Here is a 17949-nt window from a genome sequence, read left to right on the forward strand (position 1 = left end):
GGTGAAAAGTTGACTACCCCAAGGGCAGTCATAATAACTACTGTTATTATCTAAAAGACCTCAAGACAAATTCTGAAAGACCTCAAGACAAATTCCTAAAGCAGCTATCCCAACTACAATTTATTAGCTTGTTAAGCATTAGATAACTCTATTAAATGCTTCAATAAAATGTCATTGAAATATTACAGAAATGTGATAAATCCCACTGTACTCCCGAGGGAAGGGCAGAAAGATTGAATAATTTTACCCCAAAGACAAAGGTACAATTCTGAGATTGAGAACCAGATTATTTGAATCCAGTGCCCATGCTTCTAACCACAGCACTCTCCCACTTATAATTATATTCCCATTAATTTCACATGAGGAAATTTGACTCAGAGGTCAAGTGAATTGTTTGAAATCCCAGCTGGTGAAGAGGGCGAGTTGGGTACTGGAACCCAGGTCTCTCACCCAGCTGCTGCTTGGTGCCCTAGAAACACTGATTCAGTGGTAAGACAGGAAGCAAGAACTAATGTATGGAGGTCCCTCCTCCCCCACTATTAAAGGAGAGAGGGGGTTAAGGACAGACCCCATGTTCTATCTCACCCCTCCCCCTGGAAGATTTGGCCTATTCCCCAAAGCTTTAGTGAGTCAGGCCCAGAGTGATGGGTGTGGTGCTGCCCTGAGTTTCCTTCCTTTGCCCGAGGCTGTGCCAAAGAAGCAGGCTGCCAGAAGGGGAGAAGGAGCCTCTACCCAATAGCAGCCCAGAGTGCAATTAAGTGGGAGTTTGGGTAGGTAATGGAAAGACCTGGGGTCAGTCTTGCCCTAGTTCTTGGTGCCAGCAGGTGTATGTCCAACACCTGGATAAGGGAGGGGTCCAACAAAGAGCTCATTAATAGGAAAGAATCTGGAGGGCAATGGGTTTGCTCCATTGTTGGTACGTTGTTAAGACCCTAAAGAAAATTTACTTCAGTAAGCTTCCATTTCCACCTCCAGGTTGTGAGGAAATAAGATTAGGGTGGAGAAAGAATAATTAATACTTTAAACTTGCACAGCACACTTGCCACTTTCACAAACCTCGGAAAAGTCAAGAGGTGGCAGGGTAGCTATTACCAATGATCTATTCCTAGTTTAGGTGCCCTGCCTTTAAGTGAAGGAACTGGGACAAACGCCCTGCAGCCCTTGGAAGCCTAGAGAAGTGCCTTAGGATGAGGATCGCTCTCAAAAGCCTTGAACGTTCTTTCTGGTAGAGGCAGTAGTGTCTCTGACGCTGGGCAGCGGCTAGGAGGCGCTAAGGCTCCACTAAGAATTTCTTAGCGTTAGGACCCAGTAGAAGCCTGACCGCCCACCGGGAAAAAGACACTTCGATTTGCCCAGTCGCCTGCACCCCCTTCTCCCCGCCCACCTGTCTGTCTTCACACAGTGCAGCCAATCGGTGACCTCCACATCCTTGTACATCATCACTCCACGTCCACATAACTCCTAGGTCCTCCCTTTGAGCTCTGGGTTGCAGTTATCCTCGGAGTTGCCTGATCGGAAAATCTCGAGAGCAAGACATTAACCTCGGGGCAGCTAGCTCCCCTCTCCACTAGAGACGAGGCTAAGATCCCAGGGTGGGTTTCCTTTCCTTGGAAGCGGTTTTTGGGTTCTGGGAAGTTTCACCCTCAGCAGCTCTGAGCTGGCAATTCTGGCGGTGGCTGTTGGGCCCTGTTGAGCTGCGGTCGCATGCAGCTCCTATGAGGTCCCTGTCGCCGGTCGGCGATGTCCGGCTGGAGCTGTCGCCGCCACTGCCGCTGCCGGCTGTGAGCGGGTCTCCGGTAGGGTCTTCCGGGCGTCTCATGGCCGCTAGCAGCTCCCTGGTGCCCGACCGGCTGCGGCTGCCTCTCTGCTTCTTCGGCGTCTTTGTCTGCTATTTCTACTATGGGATCCTGCAGGAAAAGATGTGAGCGGGTCCCCGGGGTGCGAAAGCAGACATTCCCTGCTATCCCACCCCCTCCCCCAAGCCTGTGGTCGGGTTTGCAGTCTTCACCACCCTGCCCCGGGTGTTCCTTCTTGCCCTCCGCCCTTCCAGCACCCTAACACATTTATAGCGCGGCTCAGACTCCCCAGATTCCCAAAACGCGAAAGTTGGTCTTTGTATTCTCAGGACCTGATTATTTTTATTTCCTTAAGTGCTTCCCCAGCCCCCTTACTGGTTCTAAACACCTGAGTTTTACAGGTTGTGACTTATATCTCAAACAGGTTTCCGTGACCTGTGCAGGATTCTTTGGAATCCCTCGATGCTTGCAGACAGTTGGCTTTTTCGCCCTTGGCCTTGCTGCTGTAGCCCAAATCCCTTCTGCTGCCTGGTATACCTCGTTTCACCATCTAATTTTCTACATTTCTTTTAACTCCATCCTTTACGGATATTCTTGTCCTAGGCTACTACTAGGATTATTAGCAGGCTGGGATGTCTACGTTCTAAATCCAATAAAGTTGGCCCCTTTTGTAAACGAGCCCAGTGATCCTTGCCAAACTCAATGGTTCTGGACATACTAGATGACATTGAAGAAAATGTACTGATTCCTCCCCTTTCTCACGCATTTCTTTTCTAGAACAAGAGGAAAGTATGGGGAGGGAGCCAAGCAGGAGACATTCACTTTTGCCTTAACTTTGGTCTTCATCCAATGTGTCATCAATGCTATGTTTGCCAAGATCTGTGAGTATCTAGATAGTAAACTGTTTTGTGCCCCCGCCCATTTGTATTCTGGGCATTAGGCAGTGATCTAACTGTAAGGTCTAACCCTCCAGATCTCCCATTCCCTTTAGCACTTACTCAGCCTCTCTGTTTAGTCCATAAAACTCATGGCTTTGGAATGGAGTAAAACTCGATTTCCTTAAATTAGATCAACTGAGTCAGAAATGTATAGAGAATGGGTCTTCTGTATTACAGATCCCCATTGAGAATACCTTTTTTTTTTTTCTGGTCCCTTTGTTTTGCCTCTGTGTGTCAACTTCAAGCATATTTTGAGCTTTTGCTAGCAGGCTAACTAGTCCCTTAAACTGAATGAGTGCCCCACCTCTGTTCTTTTTTTTTTTTATCCTCACCCGAGGACATTTTTCCATTTTTTGTTCAGATAGAGTGGGAGGGAGGGAGAGGAAGAGAGAGAGAGAGAAACATCGACGTGAAAGGGACACATTGAGTGGCTGCCACTCGCACGACCAACCGGGGCCGGGGACAAACTGCAACCGAGGTACGTGCCCTTAGCGGGAACCGAACCCAGGTCTCTCTGGACCACAAGCCGACGCTCTAACCGCTGAGCCAAACTGGCCAGGGCCCCACCTCTGTTCTTCATGTGGTTTTGTGTTAGGCTTAGGTGGGATTGGAGAGTTGAATAATTTAGAGATTTTCCAGTACAAAAGGACAGAAATAGCTTGTACTTCTTACTTTATTTGACAGAAAAGTTTCTTTCATGTGGCTTCAGCTTTTGCTCAGTGGTCCATTCTAGGCCCACCAGGTTTTTTTTTGCTTGTTTTTTTGTCTTCTCCTAGTGATCCAGTTTTTTGACACTGCCAGGGTGGATCGTACACGGAGCTGGCTCTATGCTGCCTGTTCTATCTCCTATCTGGGTGCCATGGTCTCCAGCAACTCAGCACTACAGTTTGTCAACTACCCAACTCAGGTGAAACCTCAGGATGGGGTGAGGGTTGGCTCAGAGGATATTTAAAAGGACTAAGGATTCTTCCGTCAGGTCTGTGACTTAAAAAGAGAGCGTGTTTGAGAAATTTAGAGATCAAAGAGCCATAGGTCTGACGGTTAGCAGGGGTGGGTTGGTCGTGAGAGGGCTGCTTTCTGAGGCTGTGGTTTCTGGTGCAGGCCCACACTTACTCATCTTAATACAGCACCCAGCATAGTCCCTGGCAAATTACAGATGCTCAGAAATTATTTGCTGAATTTAATTTCAGGTCCTTGGTAAATCCTGCAAACCAATTCCAGGTAAGCAGAAGAAGATGGTCTCCCATCTTCCATCCTCAGTCTTCTTATAATAATCTCTTACTTTCTCTGCTTGAGCTCTGTATCCCTTCAGGCTTCATCACTCATCATAACTATCACCAGGGACTTCCCTCCATTCTTTCCCCCTGCCATCCTGTCTTTTGTATCAATTCCTTTGATGTTGGATAGGCATAAGCTGGAGCTAGAGGCTTCATGTGGTCAGTCATTTTGGTGTCCCATGTGTTTACATTGTCATTAGACACCCTAAATCCCATTTTGATCATCAGTTACTTTCTCTCAACCTTTCACTCTTCCTCACTGTACCTACCTTTGCCCTGTTCCTTCCTGGACCTTTCACCTTGGTTCTCTACCTTTTCCCTGCCTTGTATTATGCTCTCTGTTCAACCCTGTTGCTCAGTCGTCCCTATCTAGGTGCCAGCCTCACACCCTCCTCTTATCCTCTATAGGCCTTCCTTCACAGGCATTCTTTTCTACCATGAGTCTTTTCTTGGTTCCTAGGAGGAGAGTGTTGCAGTACCAGTGGGTTCCTGAACTTCCCATTCTTTTTCTTCCCTGTAGTCATGCTCCTTGGAGTGACTCTGTTGAAGAAGAAATACCCAATGGCCAAGTACTTGTGTGTGTTGCTAATTGTGGCTGGAGTGGCCCTTTTCATGTACAAACCCAAGAAAGTAGTTGGGATGGAAGAACACACAATTGGCTACGGAGAGCTGCTCTTGGTATGTGGTCCTGGTGGGAAAGACATCCTTTTCTAGCAATCTTAACCAAGGAAAAACCCCACCTAGGCAGGCCAAAGGCCAGCTATATGTCTTGAGGGAGATTGTGGTGTTTTTTGCCCTCATTTTTAGCCTTGGTCAATTGCTACATGGCCCCTGACTCTGCTAAGGCCATAGTGGGAAGCCTGAAATATATGTGTGTGTATACACACACACACACACACACACACACACACACACATACACACACCTCATCTGAGCATATTTTCTTCCATTTATCTTCAGATAGAGAAGGAGGGACGGAGGGAGGGAGGGAAGGAGGGAGGGAGAGAGAGAGAGAGAGAGAGAGAGAGAGAAAGAAAGAAGAACATTGATGTGAGAGAGACACATTGATTGGTTGCCTCCCGCGTGACCCCCACCAGGGCTGGGGACTGAACCACAACAAGGTACATGCCCTTGACTGGAATTGAACCCGCGACTTTGTCTGTGGGCCGACACTCTAACCACTGAGACAAACCGGCCAGGGTGGAAGCCTGAAATATTTAACTGCAGCTCAGCTCAGCTCTCTTGGGGAAGGGATGACTCTGAGGCTTGTGTCTAAATGCTGGTGTGACATCACAGAGGTGTAAGAACAAAGAGTGAAGGAGTAGCGTGTCTCTCCCTGTGGCTTTCTGAGAAACCCGAAAGCCAGAGTTAAAAATATTACTATAGTAGCTATTGCTTGCTCTGTATTTAGGCACTGTTTCAAGTGTTTTACATACTAATTGATTAATTTTTACAACAGTGACCTCATAACAGATAGTATTATCTCCATTTTACAGTTGAAGAAACTGAGATAAAGAGAGATTGAGTTACTTGCCCATGGTCACGTGGCTGTTAAGTGGCAACTAGTGGCTAACACTGCCCAGGGTTCTAATACAGGCAGTGTGACTGCAGAATCCAGTCTCTTAAGTGCTGTCTTCTATGCTAGGAGGCTGACATGCTGGGAATAGATTCTTCTCTCTAGTGTTAATGGAAGAATGTGTATGGCTCATCACAACCTGTTGTCTGTCCCTGCACACCGGGCTCCCTGGCATTGTGTCAGAAAGTGGTAGGCTTCCTGCCTTCTTCTGATTACATTACAGCTATGTGGGTCAGATAGCTTGTATTCTAGTGCCTGGGGGACGAGGAAGCTTGCATGGTCTTTCCCTATCCTCCACCCATAACCGAATGGCAGCATTTTGTTCTGAGGACTCTGTCTTAAGGCAACAGCTTTCAGAGGAGTCTCAGAAAGGTGAGAGTCCTTTTGTCCTGTGGCCTTCTCACTGCAAGTTGCACCCTTTCTTTTTTAGCTCTTATCTCTGACCCTGGATGGACTGACAGGTGTTTCCCAGGACCACATGCGGGCTCATTACCAGACAGGCTCCAACCACATGATGTTGAATATTAACCTTTGGTCGACATTGCTGCTGGGAGCTGGTAAGGAGCAGTTCTGCTGTTTTTTCCATGTATCACCAGAGGGCAGACTGCCCTCATTCAATTGATCGTTAGCTCAGATGCCAGTTGCTAACTTTGCCCAGGTCAAAGTCCTACCCAGATTCTAAGATGCCCTATGTCCAAGTCCCCAAGAATCGTCCTGGAGAAACCTTCACCGGCAGGCTCTGCTTGCTACTCGTTCCTGGCAATCTGGGATATACTGTGCTAGGAAACATGGGAGGACACACAGCAGTAGAACTAAGGGGTGCCTTGGGAACTCGACCCCTTCTAAGGGAGGTGAGACATTGGTATGTGGTGTATATTGAATATAGTACAAAAGTGAATGCATTTGCTTTTAGATCAGTGCTTCATAATCTTTTCTAAATATCAGCACTTGTAGGAAGTATTTTTTGTATAGTATAATGGAGGAGGCTGCTGATGGCTGGAGGTGACCAGTGTTTGAAGCTGCCTTGAGCTAGGGATGTATGGGTCAGTATCTCCATGACATCTGGGATCTCTACTTTCAATCACTTTTGGCAGAAGTAACTAGTTAACTGTCAAGCCTTTCTTAGAAGAGACTTTAGTTAGTTTCTCTATTCAGAAAAATAGGAAAAGGATGCCTGGTGGGAAAACAATAGCTCGCTCCATACGTTTCCCACGCCCCACCCTCTTCCAGAGTACTTTAGCATGCCGTGTGCAGGTGTGTGCAAGGGTATGGGCACACAAGATGGCATCATTCATCTTCTGACATTCCTTCCTAGGAATTCTGTTCACTGGGGAGCTCTGGGAGTTCTTGAGCTTTGCTGAAAGGTACCCTGCCATCATCTATAACATCCTGCTCTTTGGCCTAACCAGTGCCCTGGGTCAGGTGAGTGCTTTGACAGGGGGCAGCTTGGTTTCCCTAAGAGACTAGCCTGGCTGGGAGAAAGGGGTGGCAAGATTAGCCCTGATGTCCTGTTTCAGAATTTAGCCCTTGTGGCAGATACCCAAGAGCTAACCTGACCCCACCATTCTCTCTCTCTAGAGCTTCATCTTCATGACAGTTGTGTATTTTGGTCCCCTGACCTGCTCTATCATCACCACAACTCGAAAGTTCTTCACCATTTTGGCCTCTGTGATCCTTTTCGCCAACCCCATCAGCACCATGCAGTGGGTGGGCACTGTGCTTGTGTTCTTGGGTAAGTTCCGTCCAGAGCAGGCATCTCTGGGCCACACAGAGAAAAAGTGACAGAGCTTTATTTTCTTCCCTAAAATTTACTTGTATAATTATGGAATTTATTTTGTTATTTTATAGGAAACTAAAAAAATTGGCAATACAATAGTGTATTTATTTCAGGTATACAGTGATTCGACCTTTTTATACCTGATGATGTGATCACCACAATAAGTCTAATAACCATCTGTCACCATGCCAAGTTATTACAATATTATTGCCTATATTCCCTATTCTGTGTATTACATCTCTGTGGCTTACTTGTTTTATAACTGGAAGTTTGTACCTCTTATTCCCCTTCACCTTTTCCACCCATTCTTCTCCTCCACCCTGGGCAACCATCAGTTTATTCTTTGGTTCTATGATTCTGCTTTTGTTTTGTTTTGTTAGATTCCACATATAAGTGAAATCATACAGTATTTGTCTTTCTCTGTCTGACTTAGTTCACTTAGAAAAACACCCTCTAGGTCCATCCATGTTGTCGCAAATGGCAAGATTTCTTTCTTTTTTTTATTACTGAGTAATACTCGTGTGTGTGTGTGTGTGTGTGTGTGTGTGTGTGTGTCACTATCCATTCATCTAAAGATGGACACCTAGGTTGCTTTCATGTCTTGGCTATTGTAAATAATCTTGCAATGAACATCCACTTTTTTGAATTAGTGTTCTTGTTTTCTTTGGATAAATATCCAGAAGTAGAATTTTCTGGGTCAGGTGAGGAAACTTTGTTTTTAAAGCATTTTTTTAAAATGTTTTTTAGAGAGAGAGGAAGGGAGGGAGAAAGAGAAACATCGATGTGAGAGAGAAACATCCATCAGCTGCATCCTGCATGCCTCCTACTGGGTATCGAGCCCGCAACCCAGGCATGTACCCTGACTTGGAATAGAATGGGGACCTCTCAGTCCATGGGACGACACTCAGCTCACTGAGCCACACCGGCTGGGTGTGAGGAAACTTTCTAACCCAGCCTTCCTAATGAGCATTTTATTTTAGTGATTTCCTTCCAGTGACTCAGGTTTCCCCAGACACTGAATGGGTAAAATTATTATACTTACTCCCTATTTATGCTTTCTATGGGTGAGCTGAGAGAATGAGCTTAGAAATTTTTGTCTTTCAGTTTTGCTGTAGTACACACACATACACACACACACACGTGTAACTACCAGTGTCTTGGTGATTGTTTTCATTTGATGCCATTCACTTTTCTCTGAGGGAATTTAATAAAACACATGTTTGGAAACTAGTTTTATTTAAAGCCCAGGTTTTGGAGAACCATGGCTGACCTTCCCCTCCCCCCCAAGTCATTGGTAGGTTTTATTTTTCCCCATAATTCTCAGTTTATTTCCTCTCTTTCCATAGGTCTTGGTCTCGATGCCAAGTTTGGGAAAGGAGCCAAGAAGACATCTCACTAGGAAGAGAGAGACTACCTCCACTGCAAGAATATTTAAGTTATTATCTCAAATAGTGATATCTCTTGGGAAAATGGACACAATAGAGATAAAAGACTGGGTTCCAGTCTGGTTTTTTTTTAAAGGAAGCAAAATCACATATTCTGGGAAAAAAAGTACTTTGATTTTAACAAGACAGAGTTGGCAGTTTTTGTTCTTGATGACCTGGAGCACAGCTTAACGCAAATAAAGAGAGAAAGAAGGAAGAGGCAGAACTTGATGCTCCTTGCCTGAGCTGCTTCCTCTCAGGTGTGGTTAACCTGGTCGGGTGGCTAATTCCTTCAAGAGCCTAGGGAGGACTTTTAATAGATTGTATAGGTGTGCTTGCGTCCTCTGTTCCCACAGGTGAGGCTGTACGTGTGCCAGGACAGATGGCTGTGTTAGAGCCATAGAATGTATACATTTACTTTCTCTCTCAAAGCTCTGGTGGACAAATATTTCTTTAAAAAGACTAGATATAGTCTGTCCTCCAGAAACTTCTCTTGATATTGGGGTAAACTGAGCTCAGAGCTTCAGAGTCTGCTTTGTTTTCACATTTTCCCACTGCTTCCCCTTCAGCTGAAGCTCACCCAAAAGCGGAGACCCAATGTGTATGTCATGAACAGCTTTGGAAGGTCTGATTCCCTCTCCATCTCTGTGTCTGTTCTCAGTCCACCTGGTCCCCTCCTGGGAGGGCTGGATTAATCCTTCCTATTCCCCTGCCCCCTTCAGCTGCTAAAGTATTGCAGTCCTCTGTCATCCTGGCTGTGCCAAGGTGTCACCATGCCAGCTTCTGTCTGCTGAAAAGGGATGCTGGTGGAATGCACGGTGGCTGAGTCCTGGCATAGAGCCGCTGTCGAGTTTTCTAGGTGGCAGTGAGGGGAGAAGGCGGAGCATGGAGCAGAGCCACCTGCCCACTGCTGCCTTCAGAGCTGGAAATCGCAATCCTGCAGGGACCACACTTTACACATGAAAGTGCATTTCCACCAGCTGCAACTTTCACTCCATCTGTTCAGCAGCCCTGGCCCCTGGACTCTCCAGATGGGAACCCAGCCTTCTTCCTGAGCCCTGCCTTGCCACCCTCCGCCCAGCCTTTCAAGCCCTGCCTCATTCGCACTCATCTCCCTCTCTAGGGGCCCGGGTGTTGCTGCAGCTCTGGCCCTAAAGGCCCCCTCATTTTGAACTTGAGAGAAGAGGTTTTACGTACCTCTGGCTGAAATTCCTTCCTTCAGCCTTACCTCACTCTTTTTCATCCTGAAAGTTGCTCCTTCTCTATGGGACTGATAGTCCTTCCAAACTGTCCTCCTGTGGATTGGTCAGGTAGTTAGAGCACGTTACCAGGGCCAGGGGCCTACTGTTTCTAACAAGAGACATTTTCCCAGCTATCAGATCAATCCCCTCCCTCTACCCCTGCCATGTCCAGCCAGCTGTCTCAGATATGCCTAATGCTAGTCACCAAGAACAAAGCAGAGTTTTCAACAACTCAGCATGGCTTTCCCTTGATACTGAAGCAAGCATGTCCTACCAACGCTGGGCGAGGAGCCTAGTTCTTGTATACCCACTCAGTCCCCTGTTCATTCACCTCACACTTCCTTCTGTGTGCCACGTACTGCGAATCTGCTGGGAACTCAAAGTTGAGTACAAACTGTACTTACCTTTTAGGGGGTTCATAATCTAATAGGGAGGCGGGTAAATAAATCATTGCATCGCAGACGTTCAGGGGTAACTGAAGGACCATGTCTGGGCAAGGTGAGGCTTGAGCTGGAGTGTGGGAAGATGAAAGGAGCAAGCAAGCGTTGGCTCCACCGCCAAGTAGAGAATGGGGTTTTAACCTGCCTGGCTTCTCCCCATGCGCCTGCCTCCAGTCATTTCCCGTGAGAGCTCGGGCAGAAGAGTGGCTCTGCAGCGAGACATCTTCAGCTCAACTGGAAGATACTCGAAAATGTGTGAGCCGCCAGTTTGTCCAGGGTGGCATACTTACCTACAGGATCATGGGAACTGAGAGCTCCAGGTTAGAGTAAGTAACACTCTTAGGTTATAATAGTGTTTGTCAATGTGAAATGCCAGACAAGTTCAAACAAAAGTATTGTAGATCCCTAACCCTGGGCAGCCTGATGCCTCAGGTTTCTAAAGATCAAAGGACTTTCATGTGCAGTTCATTCTCAGCTATGTGTATAAGGGAAGGAACCGGCACAGATTTCCCCAAACACTGTTCTTAGTTTGGGGTGGATTGTATTTATGTCTATTTTGGTCAAACCATCAGGTTCACCTGCTCAGCTGTCTGCTCAGACTCATGGTAAAGCAGTTTTTTCATGTCCTGTCCACCTCTTAGCCTGGGGCAAGGGTAGCAACCCACAAATGTGATTTGGGGAAAAGCTATGCTAGAATTAAACATTAGAAGGAAGAAAAAGTATACATTGTTTTTCAAAGGAATTAAACACTGTGGCTAATCTTTAAAGTGAGGTATTTAGGAATGGATTATGTGCTTTCTCAAAGCCCTGTGACACCTTCCTGAAGAGGACTGAGCAAGCATCTGAACCTTTTAGAAATAAAAAAACAAGTTAGGGAAGGTTGGGTAACTTGGAGGTCCCTGGGTCTGTCCCTGAGAGATTAGTTAAAACTCAAGGTTCCCCGAGTTCTAGTTGTATCTTGGACCTGTGCCTTTGAGGATGAGGAGCAGAGCTCAGGAGGCCCATTGCTTCTACAGTCTGTCTGTCCCACTTGTCAGTGGAACAGTTTGCACATTTTATGAATGATTCTGGTCACTTTCCCCAGATGCCCTGGCAAAGAGATTGTCCTGGGTCTCTGGGGGATCATTCGGCCCTTCCCACTGAGAACACACCAGCTGTCTTTAGGAGCAGCAATTTCATGTATTTATTGAGCTCCTCCTTTCCCAAAGCTTTTTAGTCCATGACATTTTATCCTTACAACACTCCTGGGGAGAGCTTGGGCCAGAAACAAGTCTCCCCATATTTGGAATAGGGAGCCTGAAACTGCATTAGCTGAAGGTCACACTAATCTGTGGGAGGGCAGGGCCCCAAAGAGTCTCCACTCACCACAGGTCAGGTCAACAAGCTGAGCCCAGCTGTTTGGATTTCCTGGTCTAGGAGAATTTCCAAATAATTTGGAGGGCTGACAGGTATGCTGGCTCCCCCCCACCCCAAGTAAGGACATTTAAAAAATCTAGTATCACCATTATGGCTCATAAAAGGACATTTTAACTCTAAAATTTTTAACCCTGGGTGGTGTGACTCATTTGGCTGAATGTTGTCCTGTGCACCAAAAGGTCACTGGTTTGATTCCTGGTCAGGGCACATACCCAGGTTTCAGGTTCAATCTCTTGTCAGGATGTGTGGGAGGCAACCAATCTCTCCCCCTCTCCTTTCCTCTCATATCAATAAAAACATTTTTAAAAAAAATGTAGGAAAAGCTATCCATTTCAGAAAAAAAGGACTCTGCTTCCAAAGAAATGATGGAAATCATACAGCCATGTAGAAAATGAGATGAATTTTTTTTCTTCATTGATTTTTAGAGAGGGGAAGGAAGAGAGAGAGAAACATCGATGAGAGATAACATCGATTGGCCGCCTCCTGCATGCCCCCCACTGGGGATTTGGCCCACAACCTGGGCATGTGCCCTGACCGGGAATCAAACCAGCGACCTCTTGGTGCGTGGGTCGACGCTCAAGCACTGATTTTTTAATTGCAGAAAATGTTCAACGTAAAACATTCTATGGTAGTACATTGTTGGATATTTCATTATGAATGTTTGATACAACTAGGTCAATTTGGGGGCTGTATTCCACAGTGTGGCTCACGGGAGCTGGAAAGTCACATGAGCATGCTGATAAAGGTGGAAGCAACCTGTTGAGGTTTTACATCATTTAGAACATTCTGAGAGAAAACAATACCCCCTGACCTGGGCCACTCCTGCCTTCCCTCTATAGGGCCAGAAGCAGGCTGTGGGGGCCAAGGGGTTTCCCAGTGAGGGCTGTGAGACGAGACTTGGCTCCTCTGCTTCAAAATCTACCCCCCAAATGTCCCGGCCATAGCTTTGCTCATCCAGCTCAGAGTGTCCAGAACTTATTTTGGAAGGTTTTACCTCCTAGTGAAAGACCATTTCTGCCAGGCACAGCCCTCTGACTGGGAACCAGGAGGCTGCGCCTGCCATGGCAAGAAGGAGGGGAAGGAGAACAAGGAGGGTCTTGGAATGACAGGTCATTTCATTCAGGGCCTTCCACTTGGCTGAGGCGCAGGTCCACGAGGGCCGGTGGGTTTTCTGTCCGAATATGCCTGCCCTGTTAGTTCTGGGAGAGGTGAAAGAGGGAAGATGTTCAAGGCATTTACCAAGGAGAGAAGTGGACGCTTCTTCCTGCCCTCTTCTGCATCTCGTTATGGTATGTGGGTGGCCAGAGCTGGTAGAAGCGCCGTGTTTCAGCTTAGGTTCTGACTGCACCATTTCCTCCTACTCAGCATCTAGACTGCCACTTTCAGACCCAATCCCTAGAAGGAATGTATCACCCTTACATGAAGGCTGGGAACTTCCTGAAATCTGGTGTAAAACTGTGTATGTATGAGTAATAGCACAAATGCTCACACATGTGTCAAGCTGATATGTTCTTTTTTCTGTAAAAAAGAATCCACGGCTCTCTTCAGATTCACAAAGGCATATATACAGAGTCCCGTATTAATGGGACTCTTTCATTAAAAGTGCTTTTCCATAGAGAGTTGTGTAATTGGGCACCACTGCAAAATATGAGAAAACATCATCTCCAGCTCTGCTTATATGGAGAGGTGGGGTTGAGGTTGCAGAGACACCCAAGGAGAGTAACTCATCCAATTTCATTTCTGCTTGTCTCAGCTCCTCCACACACTTTATCTAGGGTTGTCAGAGTTAGTGAATAAAAATGAAGGATGCCCAGCTAAATTTGAATTTTAGATAAATACAGTTTGTTAGACACACTTATACTAAAAAGTATTCATGCATTATTTGAAATATACCAAATGATTATGTGTTATCTGAGATTCAAATTTAGCCAGCATTCTGTATTTATCTGACAAGACTGTTTGTGGCATTAGTCCTTAGAACACACGTTCTCATGGGCCCCTCTTTTCCTAGGAGAAAGAAGGACCCTCAGATACATTACCATTTGCAATTCTGTGCTCAGGCTTCCAGGTACTTTCCTTCAGGGCCAAGCATAATTTCCCTCTTGGCCCTGGGGAGGTGCGAGCCTAGACTTAGTCAGCAGGGGGCACCATTTTCTTAAAATAGATCCCAGTGGAGTTTCAGGGGCCTCAGAAAGATAATGGAGAGCACTGATTTGAATTCTATTTGCTGCTTCTGTCTTTCTCTGGAACTCACTTCTCCCACCCACCACTCTGCCAGAATTATCTTTGTGAAACAAGAATCTGATCCTGTCACTTCACACCTTAAATCACTTCCAAGGTTCCCTGGGTACCTTCATCATGTGGCATCAAAAGTGCTTCAGGATCCCACTGGAGTTTATTTTCCCTGCTCAACTGCTGCTGCTTCCACCCTACATGATCCCACCCACTTCACACTTTGGCACCTCCATTCACCATGAGCTATTTGTGCTTTCCCTGTACACTATATACTACCATACATTTGTGCCCATACTTCCCCCTGCCTGGAATTTCCTTTTCCACCTGGTGCTTCTAGCGACTCCATTCAACGTATCTCACAAGTATTTATTGAGACCAACCCTGTACCAGGCTCTCTGCTACTTGCTGGAGATACTGTGGAAAAGGATGCCAATTACAGCTCTTTCCTTATGAATCTCATAATGGGGAGAGGGGAGAAACAATACATAATTAAATCAGTGAAGTATTTGGACTTAGTTTAAAGGTTAACTCATTTGATTTCCTGGAGCAGAGTTAATGGTTCTCTACATTGGGTCTTCTGATGGCTTATCATATTCAGGGTCCCATATTCTAACACCTGCCCAATCATTGCAGGGAACATGAATGAATGAAGAGCCAATCAAATTAATAGTGAAGGGGTGGGGCAGAGAGATGGGGGGGTGTGACCTATGACAAACTGAGAATGCCTTTCTCATCTAAAGGGTGACAGTGGCTTTTCACCTCCTTCTGATTGTTGCCAAATCTGTTATTTCAAAAAAGGATAGAAATACTGATTTTCACATGAACTTCCCCATTTTAAAAAATACTTTGCCACGAGGTATCACCTTACACCTGTCAGAATGGCTGCCATCAACAAATCATCAAACAATAAGTGCTGGTGAGGGTGTGGAGAAAAGGGGACTCTAGTACACTGCTGGTGGGAATGCAGACTGATGGAGCCACTATGGAAACTGGTGTTTCCTCAAAAAGTTAAAAATTAAACTGCCATTTGACCCAGTGATCTCACTTCTAGGAATATACCCTAAGAAGCCTGAAACACCAACCAGAAAGAATATATGTACCTCTATGTTCATAGCAGCACTATTTATAATCGCTAAGATCTGGAAACAGCCCAAGTATCCATCAATAGATGGGTGAATAAAACTGCTGTGGTACATTTTGCCACTCTTATTTAACAGTACTGAAAGTCTTAGGCACAGCAATCAGACATGAAGAAAAAATAAAAGGGATCCGAATTGGAAAGGAGAAAGTGAAACTGTCATTATTCGCAGATGACATGATATTATACATAGAAAACCCTAAAGACTCCATCAAAAATATACTAGACTTAATAAATGAATTTGGCAAAGTAGCAGTATACAAAATTAACGTCAAGAAATCGAGGGGTCACGTTGAGCTGCGAGCCGCCTCAGGGGCATCTTTAGGAGTCAGCAACATGGCAGAAGACATCAAGACCAAAATCAAGAACTACCGGACTGGTCCTTTTGACAGCTGTTTCCCTAACCAGGACCAGACCAGGAACTGTTGGCAGAATTACCTGGACTTCCACCACTGTAAGAAGGCAATGACTGCTAAAGGGGGTGATGTCTCTGTGTGCGAATGGTACCGGTGTGTGTACAACTCACTTTGCCTTATATCCTGGGTGTTGGTATGGGGTGACCACTGGGCAGAAGGCACGTTTCCTGGGAAGATCTGAACTGGCTGCACTTCACCTGTCCTTTGTCCTCCATCCTTCTCCCAGGGAGTGAAGGGGGGCCTGGTTATATCCCACCCTAGGATCCTGAATCATGGCTTAACTAATAAATACTTGTTGGAAAAGTGTAAAAAAAAAAAAAAAAAAAGAAAAGAAAGAAAGAAAATCGACAGCGTTCTTATACACCAATGATAAACTCACAGAAAGAGAAACAAACATACAAAAAAAAATCCCATTTACCATCATGGCAAAAAAATTAAGATACCTTGGAATAAACTTAACCAAAGAAGTAAAGGACCTATTTGCATAGAACTACAGGACATTGAAAAAAGAAATAGAGGAAGATATAAAAAAGTGGAAGCACATACCTTGTTCATGGATTGAAAGAATTAACATCATTAAAATGTCCATACTACCCAAAGCAATCTATAAATTCAATGCAATCCCCATCAAAATACCAACAACATATTTCACAGAACTAGAACAAATACTTCAAAAGTTCATATGGAACCCAAAAAGACCCTGAATAGCCACAGCAATCTTGGGGGGAAAAAAAGGACAAAGGAGGTGGGATCACAATACCAGATATCAGGTTATACTACAAAGCTACTGTAATCAAAACAGCCTGGTACTGGCACAAGAACAAGCAGATAGACCAGTGGAACAGAACAGAGAACCCAGAAATTGACCAAAGACATTATGCTTAATTAATATTTGACAAAGGAGGCAAGAGCATACAATGAAGTAAAGATAGTCTTTTTAATAAATGGTGTTGAGAAAATTGGACATCTACCTGCAAAAAAGTGAAACTAGACCATCAATTTACACCATACACAAGAATAAACTCAAAATGGATAAAAGACTTAAATGTGACTCATGAATCCATAAAAATCCTAGAAGAAAATGTAGGCAACAAAATTTCAGACATCATAGTCAGCAGAATTTTCACTGATATATCACCTAAGGCAACAGAAACAAAGGAAAAAATGAACACATTGGACTACATCAAACTAAAAAGCTTCTGCACAGCAAAAGAAACAACTATCAAAATGGGAAGGGAACCCACTGTATGGGAGATCATCATTGCCAATGATACATCAGATAAGGGGTTAATTTCCAAAATATATAGAGTGCTCATACAACTCAACAAAAGGAAGACAAAGAACCCAATTAAAAAATGGGCAGAGGCCCTGGCCGGTTTGGCTCAGCGGTTAGAGCGTCGGCCTGCGGTCCTGAGAGACCCGGGTTCAGTTCCCGCTAAGGGCATGTACCTCGGTTGCAGTTTGTCCCCGGCCCTGGTCGGTCATGTGGGTGGCAGCCACTCGATGTGTTCCTTTCACATCGTTGTTTCTCTCTCTCTGTTCCTCTCTCTCCCTCCCACTCTATCTGAACAAAAAATGGGAGAATGTCCTCGGGTGAGGATTAAAAAAAAAAAAAAAAAAAATGGGCAGAGGAACTAAATAGACACCTCTCTAAACAGGACATACAAATGGCTAAGAGACATATGAAGAAGTGCTCATCATCACTGATCATCAGAGAGATGCAAATTAAAACAACAATGAGGTATCACCTCACACCTGTCAGAATGGCCGCCATCAACATATCATCAAACAACAAGTGTTGGCGAGGGTGTGGAGAAAAGGGGACTCTAGTACATTGCTGGTGGGAATGCAGACTGGTGCAGCCACTATGGAAAACAATATGGTGTTACCTCAAATTAAAAATTGAACTTCCATTTGACCCAGTGATCCTACTTCTAGGAATATACCCTAAGAAGCCTGAAATACCAATCAGAAAGATTATATGTACCCCCATGTTTGTAGCAGCACTATTTACCATAGCTAAGATCTGGAAATAGCCCAAGTGTCCATCAGTAGACGAATGGATAAAAAAGCAGTAGTACATATACACAATGGAGTACTATGCAGCTGTAAGAAAGAAAGATCTCTTGTCCTTTGAGACTACATGGAGGGACCTGAAGAGTATCATCCTGAGTGAGGCAAGCCAAACAGAGAAGGACAAGTATATGATCTCACTTATTTGTGGAATATAATGAACATAACAGTCTGAGGAATGGGGTAGTCCCAGAGATGTGGA

General features: G+C 45.2%; 2 protein-coding genes across 4 annotated transcripts; both read left to right on the forward strand.

Annotated features, from left to right (window-relative positions):
* The first annotated feature begins 1702 nt into the window (after nucleotides 1-1702).
* On the forward strand, nucleotides 1703-9231 carry SLC35B1 (solute carrier family 35 member B1). Of its 3 annotated transcripts, none has more exons than XM_036269606.1 (9): nucleotides 1703-1921; nucleotides 2574-2677; nucleotides 3511-3641; nucleotides 3925-3955; nucleotides 4532-4689; nucleotides 6018-6144; nucleotides 6903-7009; nucleotides 7166-7319; nucleotides 8711-8897. In XM_036269606.1, exons 1-9 carry the CDS (start codon nucleotides 1716-1718, stop codon nucleotides 8761-8763), a joined length of 1071 nt encoding a protein of 356 aa, XP_036125499.1. In that variant the 5' UTR covers nucleotides 1703-1715; the 3' UTR covers nucleotides 8764-8897. The 3 variants fall into 3 exon arrangements, with proteins under 3 accessions (XP_036125499.1, XP_036125500.1, XP_036125501.1); XM_036269607.1 differs by having other exon boundaries at nucleotides 1707-1796; nucleotides 3536-3641; nucleotides 8711-9231; XM_036269608.1 differs by having other exon boundaries at nucleotides 1808-1921; nucleotides 3536-3641; nucleotides 8711-9230.
* A 6352-nt stretch (nucleotides 9232-15583) lies between these two features.
* Nucleotides 15584-15855, forward strand: LOC118634769 (cytochrome c oxidase subunit 6B1-like). Its single transcript, XM_036269519.1, has one exon. The coding sequence runs from the start codon at nucleotides 15595-15597 to the stop codon at nucleotides 15853-15855; it is 261 nt and encodes an 86-aa protein (XP_036125412.1). The 5' UTR covers nucleotides 15584-15594.
* The last annotated feature ends 2094 nt before the right edge of the window (nucleotides 15856-17949 follow it).

Source organism: Molossus molossus, unplaced genomic scaffold (assembly GCF_014108415.1).
Source record: "Molossus molossus isolate mMolMol1 unplaced genomic scaffold, mMolMol1.p scaffold_m16_p_19, whole genome shotgun sequence".
NCBI classification, from domain to species: Eukaryota; Metazoa; Chordata; class Mammalia; order Chiroptera; family Molossidae; genus Molossus; species Molossus molossus.

Excerpts from the sequence above, each read along its gene's own strand:
- SLC35B1 (XM_036269606.1), top strand. The coding sequence starts at position 1,716 with ATGAGGTCCCTGTCGCCGGTCGGCGATGTCCGGCTGGAGCTGTCGCCG. Across the intron at positions 3,956-4,531 it reads ATCCTGCAAACCAATTCCAG|TCATGCTCCTTGGAGTGACT; the intron begins GTAAGCAGAAGA and ends TCTTCCCTGTAG. Across the intron at positions 7,320-8,710 it reads CACTGTGCTTGTGTTCTTGG|GTCTTGGTCTCGATGCCAAG; the intron begins GTAAGTTCCGTC and ends CTCTTTCCATAG.
- LOC118634769 (XM_036269519.1), top strand. The coding sequence starts at position 15,595 with ATGGCAGAAGACATCAAGACCAAAATCAAGAACTACCGGACTGGTCCT.